At 48.7% G+C, this 24,213-nt stretch overlaps 1 protein-coding gene across 6 annotated transcripts in view; it reads right to left on the bottom strand.

The window, feature by feature from the left end:
• The window catches only part of CCBE1 (collagen and calcium binding EGF domains 1), a 246,388-nt gene that overhangs the window by 9,665 nt on the left and 212,510 nt on the right, over window positions 1-24,213 (bottom strand). For 4 of the 6 annotated variants that reach the window (XR_005791565.1, XR_005791567.1, XR_005791566.1 and 1 more), the window contains exons 7-10: window positions 17,855-17,975; window positions 12,356-12,495; window positions 12,219-12,254; window positions 11,247-11,282 (exon numbers count right to left, since the gene is read on the bottom strand). Coding sequence is in view for 3 of the 6 variants with exons in the window: in XM_040478665.1 (XP_040334599.1) it covers window positions 11,247-11,282; window positions 12,219-12,254; window positions 12,356-12,495; window positions 17,855-17,975 (333 nt within the window). In the remaining 3 variants the exon portion in view is untranslated. Of the gene's footprint in view, window positions 1-5,667; window positions 9,588-11,246; window positions 11,283-12,218; window positions 12,255-12,355; window positions 12,496-17,854; window positions 17,976-24,213 lie in introns of those variants that run through there. The other 2 variants (XM_040478663.1, XM_040478664.1) reach the window with 1 other exon arrangement.

Below are 24,213 nucleotides of genomic sequence, written 5' to 3'. Positions count from 1 at the left end.
GTGTCTGCCGCCCTTCCTCACACCCTTCCAGGGGCATCCCCGTCCCCCTCCAGATATTTCCTTTCCCCTTCAGCTGGCCATCGACTTGATTCCTGATGAAATGTGAACGGAGAGAGAAGTTTTCCTGGACGCTATCTCAGGATGTGCCAGTTTCCAGGGAAACCACATTGTGCATCAGGCACCAAGGATTGAATAATTGAATATATTGAATATAAAGGATTGAATATAGTATCTGCATTCCCGACTCTTGGTGGAGTTTTAAATCGATCTGCTTCTCTCCTGCTCCCATCAAAGTCCGGAGCAGAGTCCACTCGTCCTGTATGACAAACGAGTCTTTGCTAGTCACGGTGCGATTCACGGAGCCGTAGCAGTGACATCACCTGGCAGTGCGTCCGAACGCGAATTCAGACCCCGCATGGCCCACGTGCGCTGAAGCGGTGGCCTCACTTTCAAAAGCCCTCAGATGATCCATCCGCACGATGAGGTCTGAGAATCACCGGTTAAGCAGGTGGCTTTCAAACTATGGGCTGCCACCTAGTAGTAAGTCATGAAATCAACTTCGTGGTTGGGACCGTGATTAAAAAAAAATAATAATAATAAAAGAAAAGAAATCCTCCTAGGGAACGTATAAGAGCACATCGTGCGGAGGAAGGGTAAATATGGCAGAACTTCTGTTTCCATCGCTGTGAATATTGGGTCAGTGTGTAAAATGGCCCAATGGTGGCTTCTCCCCTCCCTCGCTCCCATGGGTCATTGTCAAAAGTGTGTGGAAAGCACCGATCTTGAGGTCTGGTTGGTTACGTAGGCAGTGTAAACTTTCCCCTCCCATCAAGTTCGCACACCAGATGGATGCCTGCGGCTCACGAATTTACCCTCTCTGCAGATACACCTGAATGAAAACGGGCTTTCTTGCCCTTTTACCATGAAGAAATAAGGTCATATGTGTTGCTCAGTGACTATTTAATAAGGACTCATTGGACATGCTCCTTCTAGAAAAAAAAAACAACACCCCCTGAACGACAGCATGTTTCCTTCGATTGTGTTATTTAACCTATTATATATATAGTATCATTTATTGAGAGCGACAGCAAGTGCAAGCACGTGCACGTGAGCAGGGGAGAGGGGCAGAGGGAGAGAGACTCTTAAGCAGTCTCCACACTCAGCGTGGAGCCTGATTGGGGCGCGATCCCACAACCCTGGGATTATGACCTGAGCCAAAAGTCAAGAGTCAGACGCTCAATCAACTGGGCCACCCAGGCACCCCATGTTATATATTTTTTTGAGTCTTGGCTTCCACTTTTCCTTAAGGCCATATCTAGCACTAAATAACTATAATACTTTGCTATTCTTTCATCATTTCCTGGAGAATATATCATATGTATTCTGTGAAGGCACACATGATTCCAACGTGGCAGGAGAGTGTGAGGCTGGGTGGCTGAGTTGTGTGTATCCTACAGGATTAATCTGGCAGTGAATTGATGTTTGCTTTGAAATATGCCTGTGTTTGTTACGAACGTTCTAGCTTTGTGACCTTGGGCAAGCTGTTTTACCTCACAGTATATGTATACAATAGGGATAATAAAAGTACCCGCCTTGGGTGGGGGGGGTTTGTGAAGACAAAATGGGTGAATTCTATCAAATTCATTATGAAAAATGTTGACTGGACTCCCACTGTATACTGGGCATGGTGGGAGATGCTGGGAATACAGTAGAGACAAACAGAGCGATCCTGCCCCGGTGGGGTTTCCAGTCTCTCAAGGAAGCAAACAGGCAAGCAGCAAACTCTCACAGAGGCAGGCAGGCAGTCAAGAAACAAGGCACTCACTTCTACAGTCTCCCTCGGGGTTGCCCTTCGTCCTCCCCCCTTCAAGAACCTTCCATGGTCCAGAAGGAGATACAGGGTCCTGACAGACGGCCTTAAGGCCTTTTCTGGGCTGTGGCTGCTTCTCTAAGACATTTCCTACCACCCCCCTGCTTGTGTATTTCGTTCCAGCCACAATGACCTCATTGCTACTTTCTGAGCATAACCAGGCAGGTCTGCCTCGGCGTCTTGCTCAAATCTCTATGTGGATCAGTTCTCCCCCAGATCTCCTTATGGCTCACCTCTCCCTTCGTTCAGGTCTCTGCTCACAACCCCTCTGTTGGGGAGGTCTTTCCAGAAGATCACACCTAAAGTAGGCCCTCCTACTCTCCATCACTCTCTCTCTATTCCTCTGCTCTATTTTCCCCCATAGCTATTTTTATGTATTTTTTTACTTATTTTTGTAAAAGTTTTTTTTTTTTTTTTTTTTTTTTACGTTTATTTGAGAGAGAGAGCGTGCATGTGAATAGGGGAGGGGTTGAGAGAGAGGGAGAGAGAGAATCCCAAGCAGGGATTTGATGACGGGGGCTCGAACTCACAAACCGCGAGATCATGACCTGAGCTGAAATCAAGACTCAGTTGCTTAACCGACTGAGCCACCCAGGCGTCCCCATAGCTCTTTTTAACGTGGACATATATCATAATGGTAAATTTTATGTGTAAACTTGACTACGCCCCAGTACCTAGATATTTGATCAAAAGTTATCCTAGATGATCCTATGAAGTAATTTTTTTAAAATATGAGATTATGTGTAAATTGGTAGACTTTGCATAAAGCAGATTGTCTTCCATATGTGGGTGGGCCTCACCCCATCAGTTGAAGACCTTAACAGAAAACCACTGACTTACCCCAAAGAAGGAATTCAGCTAGCAGGTTGCCTTTGGGTTCTAACTACAATATCAACCATCAACTCGTCTTGAGGTCTCCAGCCTGCCAGCCTATCCTTCTGATTTTGGACTTGCCAGCCTTTACAATCACATAAGCCAATTCTTTTTTTTTTTTAATGTTTATTTATTTTTGAGAGACAGAGTGTGAGTGGGGGAGGGGTAGAGAGAGAGGGAGACACAGAATCCAAAGCAGGCTCCAGGCTCCGAGCTGTCAGCACAGAGCCCGACGCGGGGCTTGGACTCACAAATACGAGATCATGACCTGAGCTGAAGTTGGACGCTTAACCAACTGGTGCCCAGGTGCCCATCACATAAGCCAATTCTTAAAGTAACTCTCTCTGTATAAATACATATATATTACACACACACACACACACACACACACACACACACATCAATATATCTACCTATCTGTACACACACATGCATCCTGTTGGTTCTGTTTCTCTGGAGAACCCTAACACATACATTTGTTTCTTGCTTGCACCAAAAGGCATACTCCAGGAGAGAAAGGCTGTGTCTTACCACTATTCTGCCCTTGGTCCTCAATGAATTTTTACTGAAGGGGGCAAGAATTTCAGATTCGAAAAGATGGATAAGCAGGGTGATGAATGCCGAAGGGTAGGTTGGAAATTTCCTTCTTGTACTAGGTGGAGTGGTATTCCTTCCCACTTCCCCAAATTCACGTGTACCTTGGACCTAGAACGAGACCTTCTTTGGAAGCAGGGTCTTCCCACGTCATTACGCTGAGGTGAGGTCACACTGGATTAGGGTGAGCCCTCGTCCAATAAGCAGCATCTTTGTAAGAAGAGGAAGTGGCGACGTAGAACGCACAGAAAGATCATGTGAAGGCAGGACAGCAGGTGACGTCCAAGGCAGTAACTCCAAGGACTACCGGCAACCTCCAGCCATGGGAGAGAAGCGTGGATGGCTTCTCTCGCAGAGCCTCCAGAAGCTACGACACCTCTCAGATGCCCAGCCACCACAACTGTTAAATGCTGTTGTTCAAGCCCCCGGTTGTGGTGCTCTGCTTTGGAGGCCCGAGGAAGTGAAGACACCCCAGTCTGACGTCTCTGTTTCCCAGAACCTTGCAATTCAACTGCAGCTGCCCCCACACACCCCCTGAGTTGCCTTCCCTGTGCACCCTTCCCCCACCCCCCCCGCCCCCACCCCCCCTGCGCAATGCTGAGTGCAGGCTCCCACCTGGCCACTCTGGAACCTTGTATCTACAAGTGAACAGGTGATTCAAATCTGCACAGAGAGCTGAGGGTGTTTCAAAAGGACAGCAAAGCCTCTTCAAAGCTTGAGGGGTCCGGGCTGGGAGGAAATCAGCTTCCGGTTCTGCCGAATCAAGACCTGAGCCGAAGGGGTGACAGCCAACCCCACAGATGGGACGTCTGGAGGCGACGAGAAGGAGCGTTCACCCAGCTCTTGGTTCACAAGCTTTTTTATTTTTTTTATTTTTTTTTTATTTTTGGGACAGAGAGAGACAGAGCATGAACAGGGGAGGGGCAGAGAGAGAGGGAGACACAGAATCGGAAACAGGCTCCAGGCTCCGAGCCATCAGCCCAGAGCCCGACGCGGGGCTCGAACTCACGGAGCGCGAGATCGTGACCTGGCTGAAGTCGGACGCTTAACCGACTGCGCCACCCAGGCGCCCCATTCACAAGCTTTTAATTTTTTTGATGTTTATTTTTGAGAGAGACAGAGTGCGAGCAGGGGAGGGGCACAGAGGGAGACACAGAATCCGAAGCAGGCTCCGGGCTCTGAGCTGTCGGCACAGAGCGCGACGCGGCGCTCGAACTCAAGGACCGCGAGATCGTGACCCGAGCCGAAGTTGGACGCTGAACCGATTGAGCCACCCAGGCGCCCCTACAAGCTGCTTCTTGAATTAAGAAGGTTGGAGAAATTATACGTGGAGTAGTCTCCCAGATTTCCAGGGACAGTGATTTCACCCAGAGGATTCTGTGCCGGAGGCCTTGCGTGGCTGTCGTGTGGGTGCTGCTGGGTGCAGGGTGCTGGGTGGGGGAGGAGGGGCGGGGGATCGTTCCTGCTGGCGCGAGCTGGGACTGGCTCTCAAAGCACTTTTCCTTCCCAGCACTTATCGGTTTGTAATTGCAGATTTTTGTACTCGATTTTGCCTAGGAGGATCCTTGTCGGTCTTGCCAGAGTCCCAGGAGGATGGGGATTAGGACCTTGTTGCTCCCTGTTGTGTCTGCCGTGCATAGCAGTGTGCAGCTGACAACAAGCATTTGATAAATATTTGAAGGAAAATGAGACGTATAGGTATAGGCCCACTATCAGGGTGTTAAAGGCCCCCTGCGGAAGTGTGCTTAAAATCTTGGAGGTATCCTCCCTTTATGAAAGTCCCCCATCTTCCCCATGGCCTAACTGATAACAATTCCCCTGTTCTTGTCTTCACGTAGGGGACTTCAGCTACCAACTCAGGAGGCTTCCTGCCCATCCTGACTTTTTTTTTTAGGTAGTCAACCTTTTCCCTCCTCCAAAGGCAGCCTTGTTTGGAATTCTAATCCAGAATCAATTGAAAATGGAGTTGATCGCCGTGGAATGGGAGTACGGGGTGGAACTCTCACAGGCCTCCCCGCTTTGTGAGCCCCTAAGGCCTCTCCAATGGTCCCCAGAGATTTCTGGTTTGACAAGCCCACACTGGGGGTCCTAGAGGGTCCTCTCCAGCTGGAGACGTGGGCCTTTGAGACTCAGATTCAATGGAACCTGGGCCTTTAGACCTTGACTCAGACTCAAACGTTGGGTCCACACTCAGACCCCAACAGGCGGCCTGCCCAGAATGCAAGGTCCAGCTCTCGGGAGAAATGTCTCGATCTCCTTGTATTCACCTTGTAAAAAGACAGCTCAGTTCCACAAGACGGGGAGTCAGTACAAAACACAGCACAACCACGTAAGAAAAATAACCTTCTTATTAGGCATGTATCATCTTATCAAAAGTACTTCATAGTATCACATCCGTAACTGTTCCAATACTAGCTCAGCTGTTATATAGACCTGTTATAAATAATGAACATGGCTACTGAAGTACAGGAGTAATCACTAGGAAATAAAAAACCATCGGGACACATTAAATCCCCAGGGCACATGCTTCAGGATCTAATAATGTTCAAGTCTCAGGGGGATGCGTGAAAGGGTCTTTCCTTCTTCTTTGATTTCCCTAAAGCAGTAAGATTTTTTGAAGGAGCAGAGGAAATCCAAGATTTTATGCCTTAGCAAAATCAGTCATGGTTTTTTCTTTTTTCCAAATGGAAATTGTTTTTTGATTTGTTGTGAAATACACATGCTGACCATGCCAGGAAAAATTTCATCTATTTCCCTGAATCCATTATTAATAACTCGAGACGGCTCTATTCTATTAGTTGTTTGGCCTGGATTCCCATATATAAATTTCCTTTTCAGGAAGGTTATCGGAAAGATGTCAAGGTTGCACAACGAGGCGGCTGTGTCTCTGACAGGCTGGAGTTGGGGAGAGGAGGAGGGGCAGTGACCCCCAAAGTATGGTGAGGGATTTGCTCTCAGCCCAAGGAGATGCCTGGTGCTTAGTTACGGAGAATATCTCTTTCCCCCGCCTGCCTGGAAAAAGCGATCACGAGGCAAACAGTTGTGAAGCCTGGAAAGGGAGCATGACCAGTGTCCCCTTCACCCGATATTTGGTGGGGTAATACTCCTCCCTCCATGCCAATGTGTATTTATTATTTACCTGTATGAACCCGCCTGAGTTCATAGAGTAGACATGACTTCAGCTGGTCAGTTCACTCTGTAGCGGGTGTTGGACTTAACAGAGGACAGAGAAGACAGCATTGCCCTTGCGCCCCCATACTCTTTGGCCTGGGAAAGCATGTAATTTCTCCTTCTGGAATTTAGGAAGGGAGGAGGATTTTCCTAAACTAAAATGGTGCCTTCGGTGCACTATTTTCAACGGCATTATTTTTATTCCCACTGCTTTCCCAAAAGAAAAGCAATTATTAGGTCCTATTCTAAGTTCTAGTCATCAGGGTGCAAAAAATGAAAGTCAGTATTTCTGCTAAGGGGTTGAGGAGGAGCAGTCCATGGTTTTGAAGATCTGAGGATGAACAATTATTTTATAAACTGATCTAGCAGACTGAGATCATACGACACAGGTTATTGTGTGTTGGGCTAGAGAATATTATCTAGTCTCATGAATCCCAACGATTACGTCCTTCAGTTCATTTTTTTAATGAATTATCCTAGCCTCCCGTCAAACATGCTCTTCAGTTGTATATTACGAACATCTGACAATTAAAGAGACATATTTCCAAACACAAATCCTCATTTAAAAAAAAAAAATCAAAGATGGACCTAATCATTTCTCGTGGAGCCTGTGCAGAATTTTCTTTAGCACTCATCCATCCACACCCTTTAAATATTGTGTTCCACGAGCCGGCAACGTTAAATGCTTTCCAGATGGGAATCCACGGCCGCTCAGTTCAGCTCTTAGTGAACCCGAGGTTGGCGAGGCCTTCTGCGGTGAAGATGGGACTCCGGAGAGACTGGGGAGCGACGGAAAATGCTAGAGAAGGCGCACTGAGAACGTGTTTGCTTGTCGCTGTAACTTTCTGATGGACTGGCACTGGGGATTTTGCAGGAGAAAGGAATAGTGGTGTTGAGGGTCCGTGGAAACTCCAGCCACCAGCTGACCGACTGGAATCCCAGGGTTTTAACTTGATGGCAACAGGGGGAGGGAGGCTCTTGTCACTTGCGATTCGCACCCAGAAGCCCTGCCTATCGTTCTGGAGGAAGGAGACGGAAAGAAGGAACGACAAACACCAACAGTGGCTTTTAAAGAAGCTTTCCCAGGAAGATAGTTATGTGATGGGTGAAAAGGCGATGGAATAAGCAAGCACACCCTTCCCAGAAATACAGGGACAAACGGCAGGGTGGGGAACAGGAACCCCAACATGAGCAGGCGTGCGTGTGACAGCGAGCATCTGTGCGGGTCCACGCCGGGGTGAAGGGCCCCGAGCGGGTGGCCGCCTTTCCACGTGGTACATGCGAACACGGACTCGAGGAGCCCCGCGTGCTCCCCATCAAAACCAAGACGTTCCCCAATGATGTTCCAAAGCAGAAAATGCTCCTGGTCTCTTCGGCACTGCTCTCGCTCCAGTCTCCATGGAACCAGAGGAGGCCTTTTTCTGGAAAGGCTCGCGGCTGTGCGAGCAGACACAGACGCAATGGCGGGTTTGAGAATACACCGCTTTCCCAACTGCTTCCCGCATTTGCGGGAATCAGGGGAATCAGGAAGGCCTGTAAGAACTGGAGCCTGGACTAAGTTATGGAAAAATTAAGGAAAAATGGGAAGAGCGGGAAGCAAATTTCTGCCAAACAAGAAAAACTGTTATTTCCCTCTGCATCCAAGAGAACTTCTAACAGCGTATCTGTGTTGGCAAGCTTCACCCGCCCCAGACAAGGACTTCCAATTCCCAACGATGGCAAATTTACTTGCCTTTGCAGATTCAGTGGGGTCCCTGCCTGAGGCTATCCTTCTCCTTCCCCCACAACCCCAGTGAGCGACCTCCTTGCAGCCTCCAGCCCCAGTGCACACCGATCCAACAAGGATCAGGGCGTAATGGCACCTTCTGGGCACCCTGTCCGAGCCTGGCCGTTCAGCGCGCCTCCCTAAGGGTCAGCCACCCTTATTTAATATCTGTGATTTACTGAGCGAGCCCACTCATTTGATCAAGCAGCTTTAAAATGTCCTGGCAAAGCCCATTGTTCTAATGGGAATAAGGGTTCTTCATTTGTTTACTTTGTTTTGAGAAGAGTTTTTACTCCTATTGCCACAGTAACATTCTTCTCCGAACAGGCAACTTGCAGATACGCAGGGCATGAACCCTTAATGGTCATATTTGAACTTAGAATGTGGCAACTTATAGGACAGTAAACATAGGACTCTAATTTTTCTCCATTTTCCCTAATATCCGTTCCTACTCCATTCCCTCCTTTCTTTAATCAAAATTGGGAAACGAGGTTGGATAAGAGAGTAGAACATTTAAAATATATTAGACTGTTAGATTGACAAGGAAAAAGAATTATCTGCCAAGGTAAATATACATTATTGCCTTCCCGTTTTAATTGAAGAAGCCTAATTTTGATACTGAGTGATTACTGATTTTGGACACATATCCATCTATATATTTTTAATAAGTAACCTCACATTTTCTCAGAACTTACCTTGCCACTTTTTCCGTTTGGATATTCTGCCAAACTTTAAGATACCATGAGAGTACTTAACTCAGAAATCCAGAAATTCCTCAGTATGAAGGAGGGAAAGTTCCAATGTAGACAGCCAACCCCCCGCACCCCCCCCCCCCCAACTGGCTCTTGGAAGGAAACATGTAATTAGTGACTTACTCCCTCATGTCTCCCGGCAGGGGGACTGTGAGAACAGTGTTTGGAAGAAGAGGAAGAAGGAGGAGGCAGGAAAAGAGCTCAAGAAATTAAGAATGTATCTTTTCTAGGTCTCCAGTGTTTTTTTTTTTTTTTTTTCCTGTATATGATTTAACTGCAGGTGAAAACACTCTTTGCTCCTCCTTTGGCATGAAGATGTTAGGATGTGCTAAGGATAAAAGTCTCTGGTGGGTCCCAAGTCTCTTGTCTCAGTTGTTTTTGGGTACTCGTCTCCAGAGCTGAAGTCCATGGCTTCCGGAGAGCTGGAAAATTCCTGAGGTAAAGGGAACTCCTCCGTTGAAGAGTGCGTCCGGTGCCCAAACACCTTCTCCTGCAGCTCAGCGATGTCATTGCGGATGTCGGCCAGCATCAGCAGCAGGAAGTCAAAAGAACCAGGGGGTCCCTGTGCACGGGGGGAGGAATCAAAGCCAGAAAACCACACACTCAATCCTGTGCCAAGCCATGGCTTCCGTGGGCCCCGTGACTTGCCACTCCCCCTGCTTGGTGGCAGCTATGTGGCCACATGACTCTGTGTCCCAAATGGAGCAAACGTAACAGCTACTGCAGCAGCCCGGTAGGGGGCAGGGGGAGTTCTTAAGATGGTCTTCTAATCCCTTCATCTCCCCCGTGAGCTGTGGCGACACGCTTACCTCTCCTCTCCTCTAACTCTCGGCTACCTCAAATCAAGGAACAGAAGAACTCTCCTATGTTGCTTTCCAAAGAAAACCGGGAGATACTTATGGAAGGGTAGAGCAGCGGTTAAGGGGTTGGGGTTCCGTTGGGTCTGAATCTCAGCTCTGCAGACCGCTAGCCGGTCTCGGGCAAGTCACCCCATTTCTTCGGGTTTTCGCCTCCCTATCTGTAAAATGGGGATGATAACTGTCCCAGTGTCATGAGGCTTCGTAGGGTTCGTAAGTGAGGATTTACATGAGTTAATACACGTAAAGGGCTTAGAGCATCACAAATGCTCAAAATGTTATCTTTTAAGTAAATGAAACCGTTAGAACGTCTCTAAGGATCGTTGACTGTATAATGCCACCGGACTGAAGGTGAAAGCATGTTTGTAAAGGCACCCCTTCCCCATTGACCAGGAAAGGTCCAAGGACTTCCTAATCTTTCTATCGGTTGGACTTTTATCGTTATGTATAGCGTTTGTTAAGCCTCAATTTCTACATAGCGCTGTGTGGGGCACAGCAAGATAACGTGTGGACAAGCAAGGTCTGGGCTTGTTAGCGGCTTGCAGTACAATCTTTATTACCCCGCAACGTCTGCTGCTGGAGCTCCCAGAGAGAGCAATTTCATCTGCAGACCACTTGGTGGAGGAGAGTATTTTGACATTAACCGATGCTCGCTCGAAGGGTCACAGCTCAGACACCGCTTGGCAGTGCACAGGGGAGGGGAGGGACATCCGGGGGTGCTAAGGGTGGCCAGGGTCGGACAGTTAAGAGGTGGAGGCGTTGGCATGGGAAGCCAGACCTCCCGCATCCAAGCCAAAGGCTGTCTTTTCTTCAGAAATGACACTGATCTTTCCAATAGCACTGGAGTTGCCTGAATTTTCTGTCCTTTGGATACTGACTTTCATTTCTCATTTCCCAGACACCACGTGTATATCCCAGCTCATTTACTCTCAAGAGATCCCCAGCAGCCCTGCGTATCTCTGTACTTTTCTGGGAAGGGATGGTCCTCCGATCTGCTGGAGTTGCAGCGGTGGCTAAACTCTTACGTGTTCAGGGTTATGACGGCACCATCAGATGTTTTAGGACATACTGGGAAACAGGCTCATGGCATGCTGGTTTTTGTTTGTAACCTTAAAAGAACACCTTCCAGATAAAGATTAGCCACGATAAAAGAAAACTAAAACAGAAGACCGGTTTCAAAAATAAAGGCCAACCAGCTGTTAAAGTCCTCCGTGATCGCCCCCTAACCACCGAGTTCTGTTTAGGTAGGCTCAGTAAAGGCTGGAAGGGGCTGGCTTCGGCTGGTAAGACCAACCTGTAGCCCCCCCTGAGCTACGTCCCTGAGACATTCCCCCTGGGGGAGCGGGACAGGTAGGGCTACTTACTGGCGACCCTCTGGGTCCGGGTGCTCCTCTCTCTCCCTGCAAGCAAGAAGGTCAGATTAGCTTTGTGGACAGAGACCACATGGATGCCACCAGCACCTGTCTTCTACTTAGGCCCTCACCGTTACCATTGCCCTGCACAAATGACAAGTGTCCCCTATCAGGAACGAATGGGAGCTTGAAGCTCGGCTCCCGGGACCGCTCATTGGAACAGATCTGCTTGGGGCAAGTGTCTCTCATCCCGATGTCCCCCCGGGGCCGTGTATTTCCAGACCAGATCTGACACGAGGAATGCCTGTGTTCCAGGCAGTGTGTGTGTGTGTGTGTGTGTGACAACTTAGAAACTTTCTAAAGTAACACACCCTGCCTTATTTGCGAGGCAGGCGGCTCTTGAAGCGAAACCCCCACTTGCACAAAATGCAGCTTTTCCTGTTCTTGACTGTGTCAAAGAATGGGGACACACCGCACAGCCCCACGAAAGAACACTGGCTAAAGAGTAAGACATGTGCTACTATGACAACCCAGCAGCTTGTTTAAAATTTATAGGGGTGATCTTCCTTTTTTTATTAAAAAATTTTTTTTAACTTTTTTTTTTTTGAGACAGAGACCGAGCGTGAGTGGGGGAGGGGCAGAGAGAGAGGGAGACACAGAATCCGAAGCAGGCTCCAGGCTCCGAGCTGTCAGCACAGAGTCCGACGTGGGGCTCGAACTCACGAACCGCGATATCACGACCTGAGCCACCCAGGTGCCCCGGGGTAATCTTTCGCAGGGATGGTTTTGGTTGTTGTTTTTGTTATCACAGATGTTTGCTTTTTAGATGTCCTTTCCAGCTTTGGGGGGGGGGGGGGAGATGTGTCTCGATTTTGCTACATGAAGAATGGGGACGATAAACAGTGTTTGAGCTTTACTTGGTGCCTGCCCAATAGGTTGAAAATGGGAAATCTTAAGCTTGTAAGGACCACTCATCAGACTTACCTTAGAGCCGTCCCTTCCTGGTGCACCTGGCGGACCCTACAAGACACGGGGATCTAGTTGAAGGGGAGGAAAAAAAGCACGGGACAAGAACACGCTTTCCCCAACAGCAGCAAATGGATGGCTGATAAAGTACTGACCACAGGGCCCCTCCGGCCTTGCTTAATGTGGGACAGATCAGGAGATGGTCCCATGGGTCCCATGGAGCCCCGTGGGCCGGGCTGCCCGGGAGGGCCTGGCATACCGGGGAAGCCTGGGCTCCCCTTAGGTCCTGGTGAGCCTGTAATCAGAGAACATCTCATTAGCTCCATATCCCACGAAAAGGACAAGGGCTCTGGCCGACAGGAGGGTCTGGGAGCCCTTTACAGCCATTTCTCTTTGCAGTCTGCCCTGCGCCTTCTGACATCTCCACTAAGGTGCCCTATCGGCATTTTAAACTTGACGTGATCAGAATTCTCCACCCCTTATGCAATCGTTGTAGACCTCAATTCTTCGGGGGCATCTCAATGCCTCTTCTCTGCAAGGGAATTAACAGGTTACATCGTTGTGTACCATCATAGTATAAATATAAGGTGTATGTATATATCATAGATATATACATTGGCTATATATCAGATATAGACATATATGACTGTATCCATCTATGCAAATGCACTACACGTATACTCCATACAGGTGTGTGTAGTTGTTTACGGATACCATTATCCTCTGAATGTCCTAAGGTTTAAAAACTGGGAGATTTCTGGGATCTGTCTGAAAACAGGAAGAAGTAAAGCCTGGACTACGATTCTCCCACTGGCACACCTCACCAGAGCTGTACACAGGGGCTGCCCCTTCAAAGTGGGGCTCTGCCCTCTCTGGTTTAGTTTCCTCCCCACCGCTCACACCCTGGCCCTGCATTCACCTGTGCCTACCTGCCTCGTCCCTGTAGACACTGAGGGTTTTGCTTTGTTTTCCAATTCTTTTCTGAGGCCAAAATCGACAGAGCGCTGGGAGTATATGGAGTTTAAGAGCAAGCTACAAGACTGCTTTTGTACCCACTTGATAGTAATTGTATGAGGACCAGAATGTGGCCTTACTTATCATGGAAGCTGATGGGGACGTGACCTATAGGCCTCATCTGTCTGTAACTGCAGACACAGAGAGTTGTAAACAGCCACTCCGGCTTGGGCGGGGCTTGCGGGGGGGGCCCCCCCCGCGCGGCCAGTGTCTGTGACACAGTGAGGGAGAGCCTCATTGGCTCCTGGGGAGCGTGGTTGCTAAGTTGTAGGGCAGCGCTTGGTGCAGACTTCACCTCTGCCCCGGATGTCAGCTGGGGTTGGGGGGGGGGGGGGAGGGGGGTAAGCTCTAGGAGAACCTTTTTTTTTTTTTTTAAATTGCAGTAACCGCCACATGGTATGAAAGTTACCATTTTAACTACTTTAAGATGTACGCTTTAGTAATGTTAAGTACGTTCACATTGTCTTGCAACAGATCGGCAGAACTTTTCATCTTGCAAAGCTAAAACTCTGTGCCTATTGCCAGCCCCTGGAAACCACTATTCTTTTTTTTTTTTTCTTTTACATTTATTTACGAGAGACAGAGTGAGACAGAGCGTGAGTGGGGGAGGGGCAGAGAGAGGAGACAGAGTCTGAAGCAGGCTCCAGGCTCTGAGCAAGCGTTCAGCACAGAGCCCAATGTGGGGATCGAACTCACAAACGGTGAGATCATGACTTGAGCTGAAAGCAAGAGTTGGATGCTCAACCGACTGAGCCACCCACGCGCCCCCACCATTTTACTGTCTGTCTCTCTGAACATGACCACTTTGGACACCTCGTATTAGTAGAATCATACGGCATTTGTCTTTTTGTGACTGGTTTATTTCCCTTAGCCTAATGTCCTCAAAGTTTATCTATGTCATAGCATGCAGCGGGATTTCATTCTTTTTAAGGCTGAATAATACTCCCTTCCTGTGCATACCACATTTTTGTTTCTTTTTTTTTTTAATTTTTTTTTCAACGTTTATTTATTTTTGGGGGGACAGAGAGAGACAGCATGAACGGGGGAGGGGCAGAGAGAGAGGGAGACACAGAATCGGAAACAGGCTCCAGGGCTCTGAGCCATCAGCCCAGAGCCCGACGCGGGGCTCGAACTCACGGACCGCGAGATCGTGACCTGGCTGAAGTCGGACGCTTAACCGACTGCGCCACCCAGGCGCCCCCCCACATTTTGTTTCTACACTCATCCACTGATGGACGCTTGGGTAGCCTGGTTATTGTGAATAGTGTTGTCCTGTATTCAGGCAAGCAAACATCTCTTTGGGATCTTGCTTTTGATTCTTTTGGATATTATACCCAGATGTGGGATTGCTGGGTCATATTAGTTTTCCTTTTAATTTTTGGGGGAACCCTGTGTTCCGTAGTGGCTGCATCATTTTACGGTTTCCACCAACAGTGCACAAGACTCCCCTCTTCACAGCCTCACCTACGCCTGTTCTCTTCTCGATAGTGGCTAACCTAAGGGAGATCCTAATGGATGTGAAGTGATACCCTGTAGTTCGGTTTGCATTTCTCTACGATTAGTGATGTTGAGCATCTTTTCATACGCCTGTTGGCCGTCTGTATATCAACTTTGGAGAAATGTCTATGCAAGTCCTTTGTCCATTTTTATATCGAGTTCTTTGATTTTTTGTTGTTGAGTTGCAGGTTTTTTTCTATTCTGGATATTAACCCCTTATCAGGTGAATGATTTCCAAGCATCTCCCGTTCTGTAGACTGCCTTTCACTCTGCTGGTTGTACCCTGTGGCGCACAGCTTTTAAGTATGATGTAGACCCCTTTGTCTATTACCCCTTTTGTCATCTGTGTCACACCCAAGAAAGCTGTGCCAAATCCATCATCATGAGGCGTTTCTCCTATAATGCCTTCTAGGAATTTTATAATTTCAGATCTTACATCGGGATCTAGAATCCATTTTGAGTTAATTTTTGTATATGGTGTGAGATAAGGGTCAAACTCCACTCTTTTGCATACGGAACAACAGGAGTTTTAACCTGTTTTCAGCTGTAGACTTTGTGAGGCCATGGGCCATGTCCGAATCGCCAGCACACTCGCAGAGTCCTAGGTACACACAGGCTGCTTAGTAAATGTTTCGCATCAAGTGAGCACACTGAAGAGGGTGGGCTGATTGCTGTGCGATAATTATTCACCGGCGATGACTATCTCAAGTGCATACAGGAATACTTTTGGAAGATACCTAGCTAGCTCCTACTATTGACAGGCCACAGGGACAGGATGGAATAATTTTCGTGCACCGGAAAACAGAGCAAGTCAAATGTTAGAGAAACGAAGACCAGGCTTTTCATATTTGGGGAAGTCTTTTCTAGCTCTATAAGAAAGCCAAAGTTAAAGACAGTTAATGTTCTATCCAAACACGTTTCACCCCCTTACTCTCAACGCTGGTTCTAAGCACGTCCTGAAAGAGTTTATCTGAGAAATGGACCAGGTTCCTCCCGTAACTAAATGCTTCAACTCCAGTAGCACAAGGAAAGGCCAGAGATAACATTTTGCCTTCATTTTCCCAATCAATGAACTTCAGAGATCACTGTATGTCAAGGGTCCTTAGGATGTGGGGCTTTGATGTGCAAACGGAAGCACCTTATCAGAGCAGCAGCCATCAAAGTCAAAGGTTTCCAATCCACCGTAGTTTCCAATGTTGGCGGCCCAGACTGCGATTTATCGTTAGCCTCGGGACTGGACTTCTAGTTATGGGTAGGAGAAACCTTATAATCTCTCTGGCTGCCCTGATACATTTCAACGAAGGGCATCACAAACTGATGCTGGAATTAAGGGGTGAGCAAGAATTGGAGGCACACAGCAAGGGCATAGTCCATTGCTAAAGTCACTCCTCGGTTACTCACTGCTCCATCAAGGACCCTGGACAGCTCAAACCGTGTTAGAAATCAGATGGCAGAACTGGGGAGGAGGGCTAGTAAGTCATTCATGGAGAAGAAAGCCAGCCAACGGTTCTCTTGTTTCTACTTCATTTGTCCTTGTTGGACTGATACATTGACTGGTCTGGAGATGAACTTCCTCCAGGGAAGCAGAGCAAGAGCACTGTCTTAGAGAAGGGTGGAGAGCTCTGTGCTAGGAATCAGTTCGTGAGGAGACCCACATCTACTTAGACTCAGCAAGAGGATGCCTGTGGGAGGCATCTGGAGAAAACTCCACCATGGCCCAGAGTACCTCAGGCCAAGGGGATGAACAAGAGGGTAGACCACAGTCCTGGATCAGTTCTTGCTCCTTGTACAGACTGAGGCCCAGGGTACGTCTGTTTGGTAGAAACCAGGCGATTAAGGTATAAGTGGAAAGGAAAACACATAAACAGTTTGGAAAGAATTTTGAGCCTTTGTTCTTGCTGAGATTCTAACCTATAATCTGCCCACGTCCTTCCGGGTTGAACAAACCCTACGAGGCCTTTCATGTCCAGGTCAAACCCAAGTCCTAGAGTCACGGGAGGCCACAGTGGTCTCTCCCTTCCATAAGCTCCCACGGTGGGAAGCCCCCGTTCACACACTCAGGGGCATGCAGATACTGTTTCATTCTATTGGCTTTTGCTCTTTGTGTCTCGTCTTTCTCATTAGAATGCCAGGTCGCTCCTAACATCTAGCACACTACTAAGTGAGGATAATCTGGGATAAGACCCTCCATGGTTTAGAATCATCTGCTAACACTAATGTCATTTCCTTTATTGGTGCGGAAAAAATTCTGTTGATCTGTCTATGGAGGGACTGACGATAAAATACAAAACGCGATGTAACTATTTTTTGAAAGTTCTCGTTGTGTATTTCCTGATGGAATGATAGGACGTTTAGGGTTTTCTTCAAGTATAAGGGTGAATCTCCAAAACAATACGCTGAATGCAAGAAGCCAGACAAAAAGCACGCCCGTGATGAGACTCCACTGCTCTGAAGTTCTAGAACAGACAAAACTAGTGATAAAGCGGGTCAGTGGCTGCCTACAGTTGGGGACATGGGAGTAAACTGCAAAGGGACACAAGGGAACTTTGTGGGGTGATGGAAATAATCTATGTCTTGATACAGTGATAGGGTGCTGATTAGTAAGGGCTTGATATAGGACGTATACATTTGTTACAACTCGCTGAACTGTGATTACCGGGGTACGTTTTACTGTATGGAACTGTACCTCAATGAAGTTGACTTACAAAAAATATATAGATACAAAAAGAAATACAGATGTGCACGTGTTCACAAATAACAGGGGAAAGAGGAAGAACGAGGTTAAGATTAAGATGTGGCCCTAGGGGTTCCTTACCCGATTCTATTCTTGTACGTTAACATGAGAAATAATTCTTCCTTTTGTTTCTCTGTAACTTAACATGATCTCTAAGAATCTTACCCAAGCCCAGGACAACGACCTTTTTCTCCCAGATTTCTCCTGGTTGTGAGGGTTTCTCAGGCTCGAGGACCCAATTCCCCCCGCCGCCCGAGGCTTCTTATCACACTGGTGTGGGAGCTCCCTGGACACCTGCCGGGGCCCTCACCCATGGAGTCTGATCTGTGTCCAGCCCGCATTTGTGGCAGCTCCTGGCGGGTCTTGGCTGGTGGCTCCCTCACCCTCCCTGACCCTCCCCAAAACTCACCAGGAGGGCCCTGGCCCCCAGGCAGCCCGGGAGGTCCTGGAAGGTAGGCATTTGAGGCCAGCACTTTGTTGCCAGTGATGTACTTGCCCAGGTCGGCAGCACTGTTGGGGAGCAGGGCAATCTGTAAAAAGAAGACGATCCTCGGTCAGGAAGCCATGGCCCCACTGCCAGGGAGACTGTTCGCATTTGTGTGTTCACAGAGGCTGCAAATCCTTTTTGCGGTAACTCCCCTCCACGAGTTAGAGCTCCTGGATTCCCCCGCTTTGAGTGAGAGCTCAGACGGGCTGTAGAGATCCCTTTCTAACCCAGAGGCCTTCCCGTGAAAATGACTCGTATGAGATCACTTGGCTGGTTAGTGGATAAACCTGGATAGGCGCCAGATAGCCGAGATGTGATCATTGGACTCATTACTTGAGTCTTCAATTTGTTAATTACTTTATTTAGTACCTACCACGTGCCAGGCCCTGTGCTTGGTTCTAATGGTGACAATGGCGATTGAGAAGGGTCCCCGCTCTTAGAGACCCCTCAGCCTAGGGAGCCAGGACCGAGAAGGTGGCTTAAGGTTCACCTGCACGCTCAGGTGTTTGGGAACCAGTGGCCAACAGTGACTGTGATGGAAAAAATAGGTCCACAAAGGTTTTGGCACGCCCACCTTCGAAAGGTGGAAGCTAATTTCCACCCTCGGAGCGTGCGCTGTGCTTAGAAACTCATGTCCAATGACTAGAAAACGGCGGAAGGGATGGTGTGTAACTTCTGAGATGAGAGCATAAAATGTACCATGGCTTCCTCTACGCTTTCCCTCCTGGATTTCAGGCAGCTCATTCCAGGGGGAAGCCAGAGGGGTCACCCAGACAAATGACCTTCACGTTCCTTGAGATCAGGTAGGCTGCGTGAATCCGTGAGACCTTTGGAGAGAATTGGATGCTCTGATTCTCCATTTCCTCACATAAAAGGGAACACCACCACCCACCTTTAGAGCTGTGGGGATTGAACAGGAAATGTAGGTTAGGTGTCCACCACAGGACCTGGACCATACTAAGTGCTTGATAGATGTTAGTTCCAGTCTCTCTTTTTCAAGAAGCTAATTTTGGGGTGCCAAGTCAGGTGGAGAAAGGCTCATTTATGAGGGTCAGAGCTATTCCTTCCAGAAGACTTACTCTGGAGTCCCGTAGAAACCAGGTATTTCTGAGATTTTTCTAGAACATGTTACATTTGTCCCCATGTCCTCCCGGAGGAGGCTCTGCTTGGAAACCCCGTGCGCAGAGCACAACACAGGCCAGGAGAAGGCGCATGGCAGGGCTCATCGCTAGCCTTGGAATGCTCTAGACGCCCTACACCCATCTTTGGATCTGAGCTTTTGAGAGAGGTACCGACCATCGCTGCATAGTCAGAGGTGGCCAGCTCTGTGCCCTGTGAGGTCCAACATCAGCACAGCGAATGAAATTAAAAATTGTACAACGTTCTTCCTCTGAGGCTTGTTATCAACCCTGAACTATGACTTCTGGGCGCACAAAACAACAAGGTGCTCTGCCAGTTGCTGCCTCCTGGTGTTGCCCTCTGGGCACAGGCTTTCCATGTAGGGAGAGGATCCGGATGACCTCGATCTTGGGAGCCTTCTCCCTTTCCACCTTCATGGGCAAGTCAGCCTTTCTCACCTCCTATTTCCTTCCTCAGGGAATTCCACCCATTTCCAAGAGACTACAGCCCTCTGTCTGGTCAAGTTCTGATGCAGCAGAGTGAAACCCTCTGTCGGTGAGGCCACACAAACCACCCTAAGATTTCAGGGCCTGCACGTGTCTTTAATAGTAAGGAATGAGGGCGCCTGGGTGCCTCAGATGGTTAAGTATCCGACTTCAGCTCGGGTCATGATCTCGCGGTTCACGGGTTCGAGTCCCGCCTCGGGCTCTGTGCCGACAGCTCGGAGCCTGGAGTCTGCTTCGGATTCTGTGTCTCCTTCTCTCTCCACCCCTCCCCTGCTCAGCTCAACGCTCTGCTTCTCTGTCTCAAAAATAAACATTCAAAAAGTCAAAAAAAAAAAAAATAAGGAATTCACTATCAGGGGTTAGGGCACCTGGCTCGACAGTAACGGAATAAAAGATGATCGTGAGATATTGAGCCCCGAAGCCTAGGCCTGCGGGGAGAGTAGGAGCTACAGAATGCATCTACTAAATCACCACTGAGAGATCAGGAGGTGGATGGTGGGCCTGGGAAAGGTTTGCTGTCCAAGATGACCTCATCTGGCTTCAGAAGGTCCTTGGTCTCCTGCACTCGTGTCCACTTCTGAGCATGGAGGCTTGGGAATACTTAGCACGTCCGTGATGAAAGAGGACTCTGATGGGGACCCCTGGCCAAGGTCCCCTTCTTCCGCCGGAGAGCCGCTGGGTGGGGGGCTGGCTCGATCCAGTTTTAGAAACTGATGATTCTTCTTAGTCATGGAGACGGATGTCCTTGCCAATGGAGGAATCCAGTATCAGTGAAAAGCAAACATCCCAACATAAGGTTTTTACTTGTATCCGGTATGTCTCATGGAGAACAAATTCTTTTGGCTCCTTTGCAGGGCGACTCCCTAATAATACTGCATCCTAATAGCTTCTTAATAGAAGCATGTGCAATTTTTCTAAAAGGCAAGTTCATGGGAAACCCCTGGAAGGTTTCGGCTGTATCCCTGCAGCCTGGTGTGAAGAACAAGCGGAGCCAAGAGGTTCAAGGTGTTGCTCCCGCTCAGCGTCCCTCACAGCGCGGGGCAGGCTCTCCTGCGGTCAAGGTCCTGTTCTGCTTGAGCTGCCTTAGGGGACCCATGTGAATCCGGGATGCTCCCCCGTCTGGAACTTCCCCAAAGAACTTGAGGTTCTTACTGAAATCTATCCAGCTCTGGGCAGGAGGATGTTCGGAGGACAGGAAGTTCCAAGAAGCATCAACAACGTCTTTCAAAGAGTCCCCTCGATATCCTTAGCATTTCTGAGCGCATCCCAGGATGCTTGGCAGTCCCCTACCTAGTATTCACATCCTTGGGTAAGGACGGCCGTAAGGGTCCCCGAGCTAGGAGATTCCTGACCACTCACTGCCCTCCCCCATGCCTTGAGAAGACCCAGTGTTCCCTGAAAAATGCAAACAATGACCCCCGTGATCATCACTCAGAAGCCAGTGGGGCCAACCTTAAGAATTAGAATATTGTGCAGTCTGAAAGTCAGTTTTTTTTTTTTTTTTAAATCAGGACTCGTGATTCAAAGCCCTCACCAGGACGCTACTGGGATCTAGGGGTTTACAACGGTGCTGGTGTCACTGGGTCATGGCAAGACACCACCCCAACCTGCAAACGTGGGCCTGTCACCCTGGCGTGGAACGGGAGGGAACCAACGAGCGAGGGGAATTTAGAAGCAAATCTACCTTAACTAGGGAACAGCCAACACTGGCAGCTGAAGGCTGGTCCAATGTTATTATCTGCTTCCGAGAGGAAAACTGAAATGTGGATCACATCTGTGGGCTTTGGCGTTAGGCAGAGTTGGGTCTCGGTCTCAGCCCTCCTACTATTCTTCCCCGGGGGATCTCCCCATCTACCAAATGAAGATTGTTAACATCCGCCCGAAAGGCCTGCTGGGCACGTGAAGGGGACGATGTCTGGCTGTGTGACTTTGGGTGAGTCCTTTCTCCCTTCCACGTTCGCACCTTCACGCCTACAAATCGAGAGGCCTGGGCCAGATGATCACACCTTTGGATTTACAGTGTTGTAAGCAAGCCTGGAGGACGAGATCTGTACGTCCAGCTCTCTCTGCTCCCTTGTAGAAGTTGCGAGTTGATCCAATAAATGTCAACCTCCGCTTCCTGGCTGATCTCCGGCTGGGTAATTACATTCTGGCTCCCTCAGGTCCCCTACACGTCAGCAGGACGAGTGGTAAAGTAAGGGTGCTAGAGTTTTGGAGGCAGATGTCCAGGGTCCCTGGTGTGACTTGCTGCAAAAACACAGCGGAGGACTGGCTTGTGGGATGCAGGGATGTGTGAAGGTCATGGTAATGACAGAGGAGTGTACATTTCTCCTAGATTCCAACCAACGGAATCGTGAATATCGTTATCTTGTATTAGCCTTTATGATAAGGTATCTACACTTCATAGAGCTGTTGGTACGAGTCAGGTAGATGCTGTCTGTGCAGCACTTCGTGAGGATATACAATTAATATTGTTTACTTGGTAACCACTTATAAAGCTCTAAGTGGCAAACGCCATTTTAAGTCCTTTATAAATGTTAACTTATTTGATCATCGTGAAAACAGAAGCATTGTTGTCCCTTTTTAACAAATTTTTTAATGTTTTTATTTTGGAGAGAGAGAGAGAAAGCATGAGCGGGGGAGGGCAGAGAGAGACACACACACAATCTGAAGCAGGCTCCAGGGTCTGAGCCGTCAGCGCAGAGCCTGACGCGGGGCTCAAACTCACAAACTGTGAGATCGTGACCCGAGCCAAAGTCAGATGCTTAACCGACTGAACCACCCAGGTGCCCCTGCTGTCCCCTTTTAACAGAAGTGAGGCACAGAGACGTTAGGTAACTTACCTAGGGTCACACATCCGGCATGTAGCAGGGCTAGGATTTAACTTAGCCAACGTGGTTCGGGAATCTGTGCTCCTAACCACTACACCAAGCCGCCTCTCTCAATATTACCAGTGATATTCTGCAAAGCAATCTACAGTCACTTTAGTATGGATTAGTCTTCTCAATATCCTGAGAAGACCCATTTTGCAGAGCAACTAGGTCAAGGTAGCAGAGGAAGTCACAACTGAGCGAGAAGCCAGTTAGTCCCCCAGCACCAAGGGCAGCGCTAGGATGAGCAAATGCAGACCTCGGGCTGCAAATGTGCGCACGCCTCTGAAACCGCACGGACCTGTAACTTCTGAGGCTCTGACCGGCTGCCCCCCTCCGCCTGGCAACTGGGGTTTGACCTGTGCCACTGGCTCGATTGCCCAGAGGAAACACTTTACAGAGGCAGGATTTCATTCCACACCGTCTCGTATTTCCTCTCTTCCCAGCCCACCATAGGGCACAGCAGGTGCTCACCAACCCTTCCTGAGCTCACGATTCACGCTTTTCTCAACTGCCCTGCCGCAGCGTGGATCTCCAATCAAATAGTCCCTGCAGCAGGAACACAAGGGGCTTCTAAAAACCCGACTCCTTGCCGCGGATTTTCCCTCAGTGCTCTGACGGGCCTGGCACCCCCTCCACGAGTTAAATGATGGGTATTCTACTTCATCCCTACTCTCCCTTTTTTTAGCCAAAACCAGCTTTTTCCTTTTTCTCCCAAACTGAAGAAGAAATGAGGAAACTGGGGGCACTGATGTCTGCACACAATTTGGAAAACCTTTTAAGGGGAAAGTAAAAGCACAGAATCTGGAAAACCCACGAATCTGTATCTTAGCAAGTTATTATAAGGCAAGCACCTTTTTAATGAAAGGCCAGTCACCAGAAGTCACCCTTCATGTGCTCCGACCCAATCAGTTTCATTCCCCTCCGCCCCAAGTAACCGCTATTCCTTATCGTAATCACTTCCCGTGTCTTAAAAATAACCTCTCGCCTACCCACGCACGTCCACCTGCTACGGTTTAGTCTTGTTCATTTTACCAAAATGACATGTCTTTTCGGTTTCTTTGAACCTTCAGGTCGTCGCCCCACCTCTTTCTTTTCCTTACAATTTACCCATCAGAGAACCCAGGGCACTCCCCCCCGGCGAGTCTCTGCAGCTGGGGTTTGGCTGACTACACCCACGGGGCAGTTCGGCACGTCTGCATCCTATTTTCTACCGTGGCGTCGACGTCCAGTACCTACCTCTCGGTCAGCTGATTTGGGTAGAGGTCCTACGCTCTTTCTGAAAGAACACGCGGCATCGGGAGTAGTGAGATGAAGTGAAAACCAACCGACGATCCCACCACTGGTGCAGGAGCAGGAGTCTGGCCTGCCTCTCGGGCAGTGACTTCACCTATCTGCGGTTAGCCGCATCTTTCTTGCACAGGCACAAATGGCGCCCTGGATGGAAGACTGCTTTGGAAACTGCAGGATGCAGCCCCTTCCAACAGGCGCCTTTTAAAAGGAGTCGCTCCTCTAACGTTCTTTGGATGTCGGCATTGGCTTCGACTTGTCACAATGTGTGTGTAGGGTTCAGCATGAGATGGATCAACTGCAGTCCAACCAACTGCGCGTGAGTTACCGGAGTGCTAAGTGACCCAGAGTTCCTGGAGTACTAAGTGCGTGAGAGTTACCACGTGAGTTACTGGAGTACTAAGTGAGTGAGAATCACCACATGAGTTCCTAGAGTACTAGGTGCACAAGAGTTCCTGGAGTACTAAGTGCAAGAGAGTTACTGGGGTACTAAGTG

Source organism: Herpailurus yagouaroundi, unplaced genomic scaffold (assembly GCF_014898765.1).
Source record: "Herpailurus yagouaroundi ecotype Mexico unplaced genomic scaffold, PumYag 142, whole genome shotgun sequence".
NCBI lineage: Eukaryota > Metazoa > Chordata > Mammalia > Carnivora > Felidae > Herpailurus > Herpailurus yagouaroundi.
Note: the sequence above shows the minus strand (reverse complement) of the source record. Positions and strands in the feature narration are given on the sequence as shown.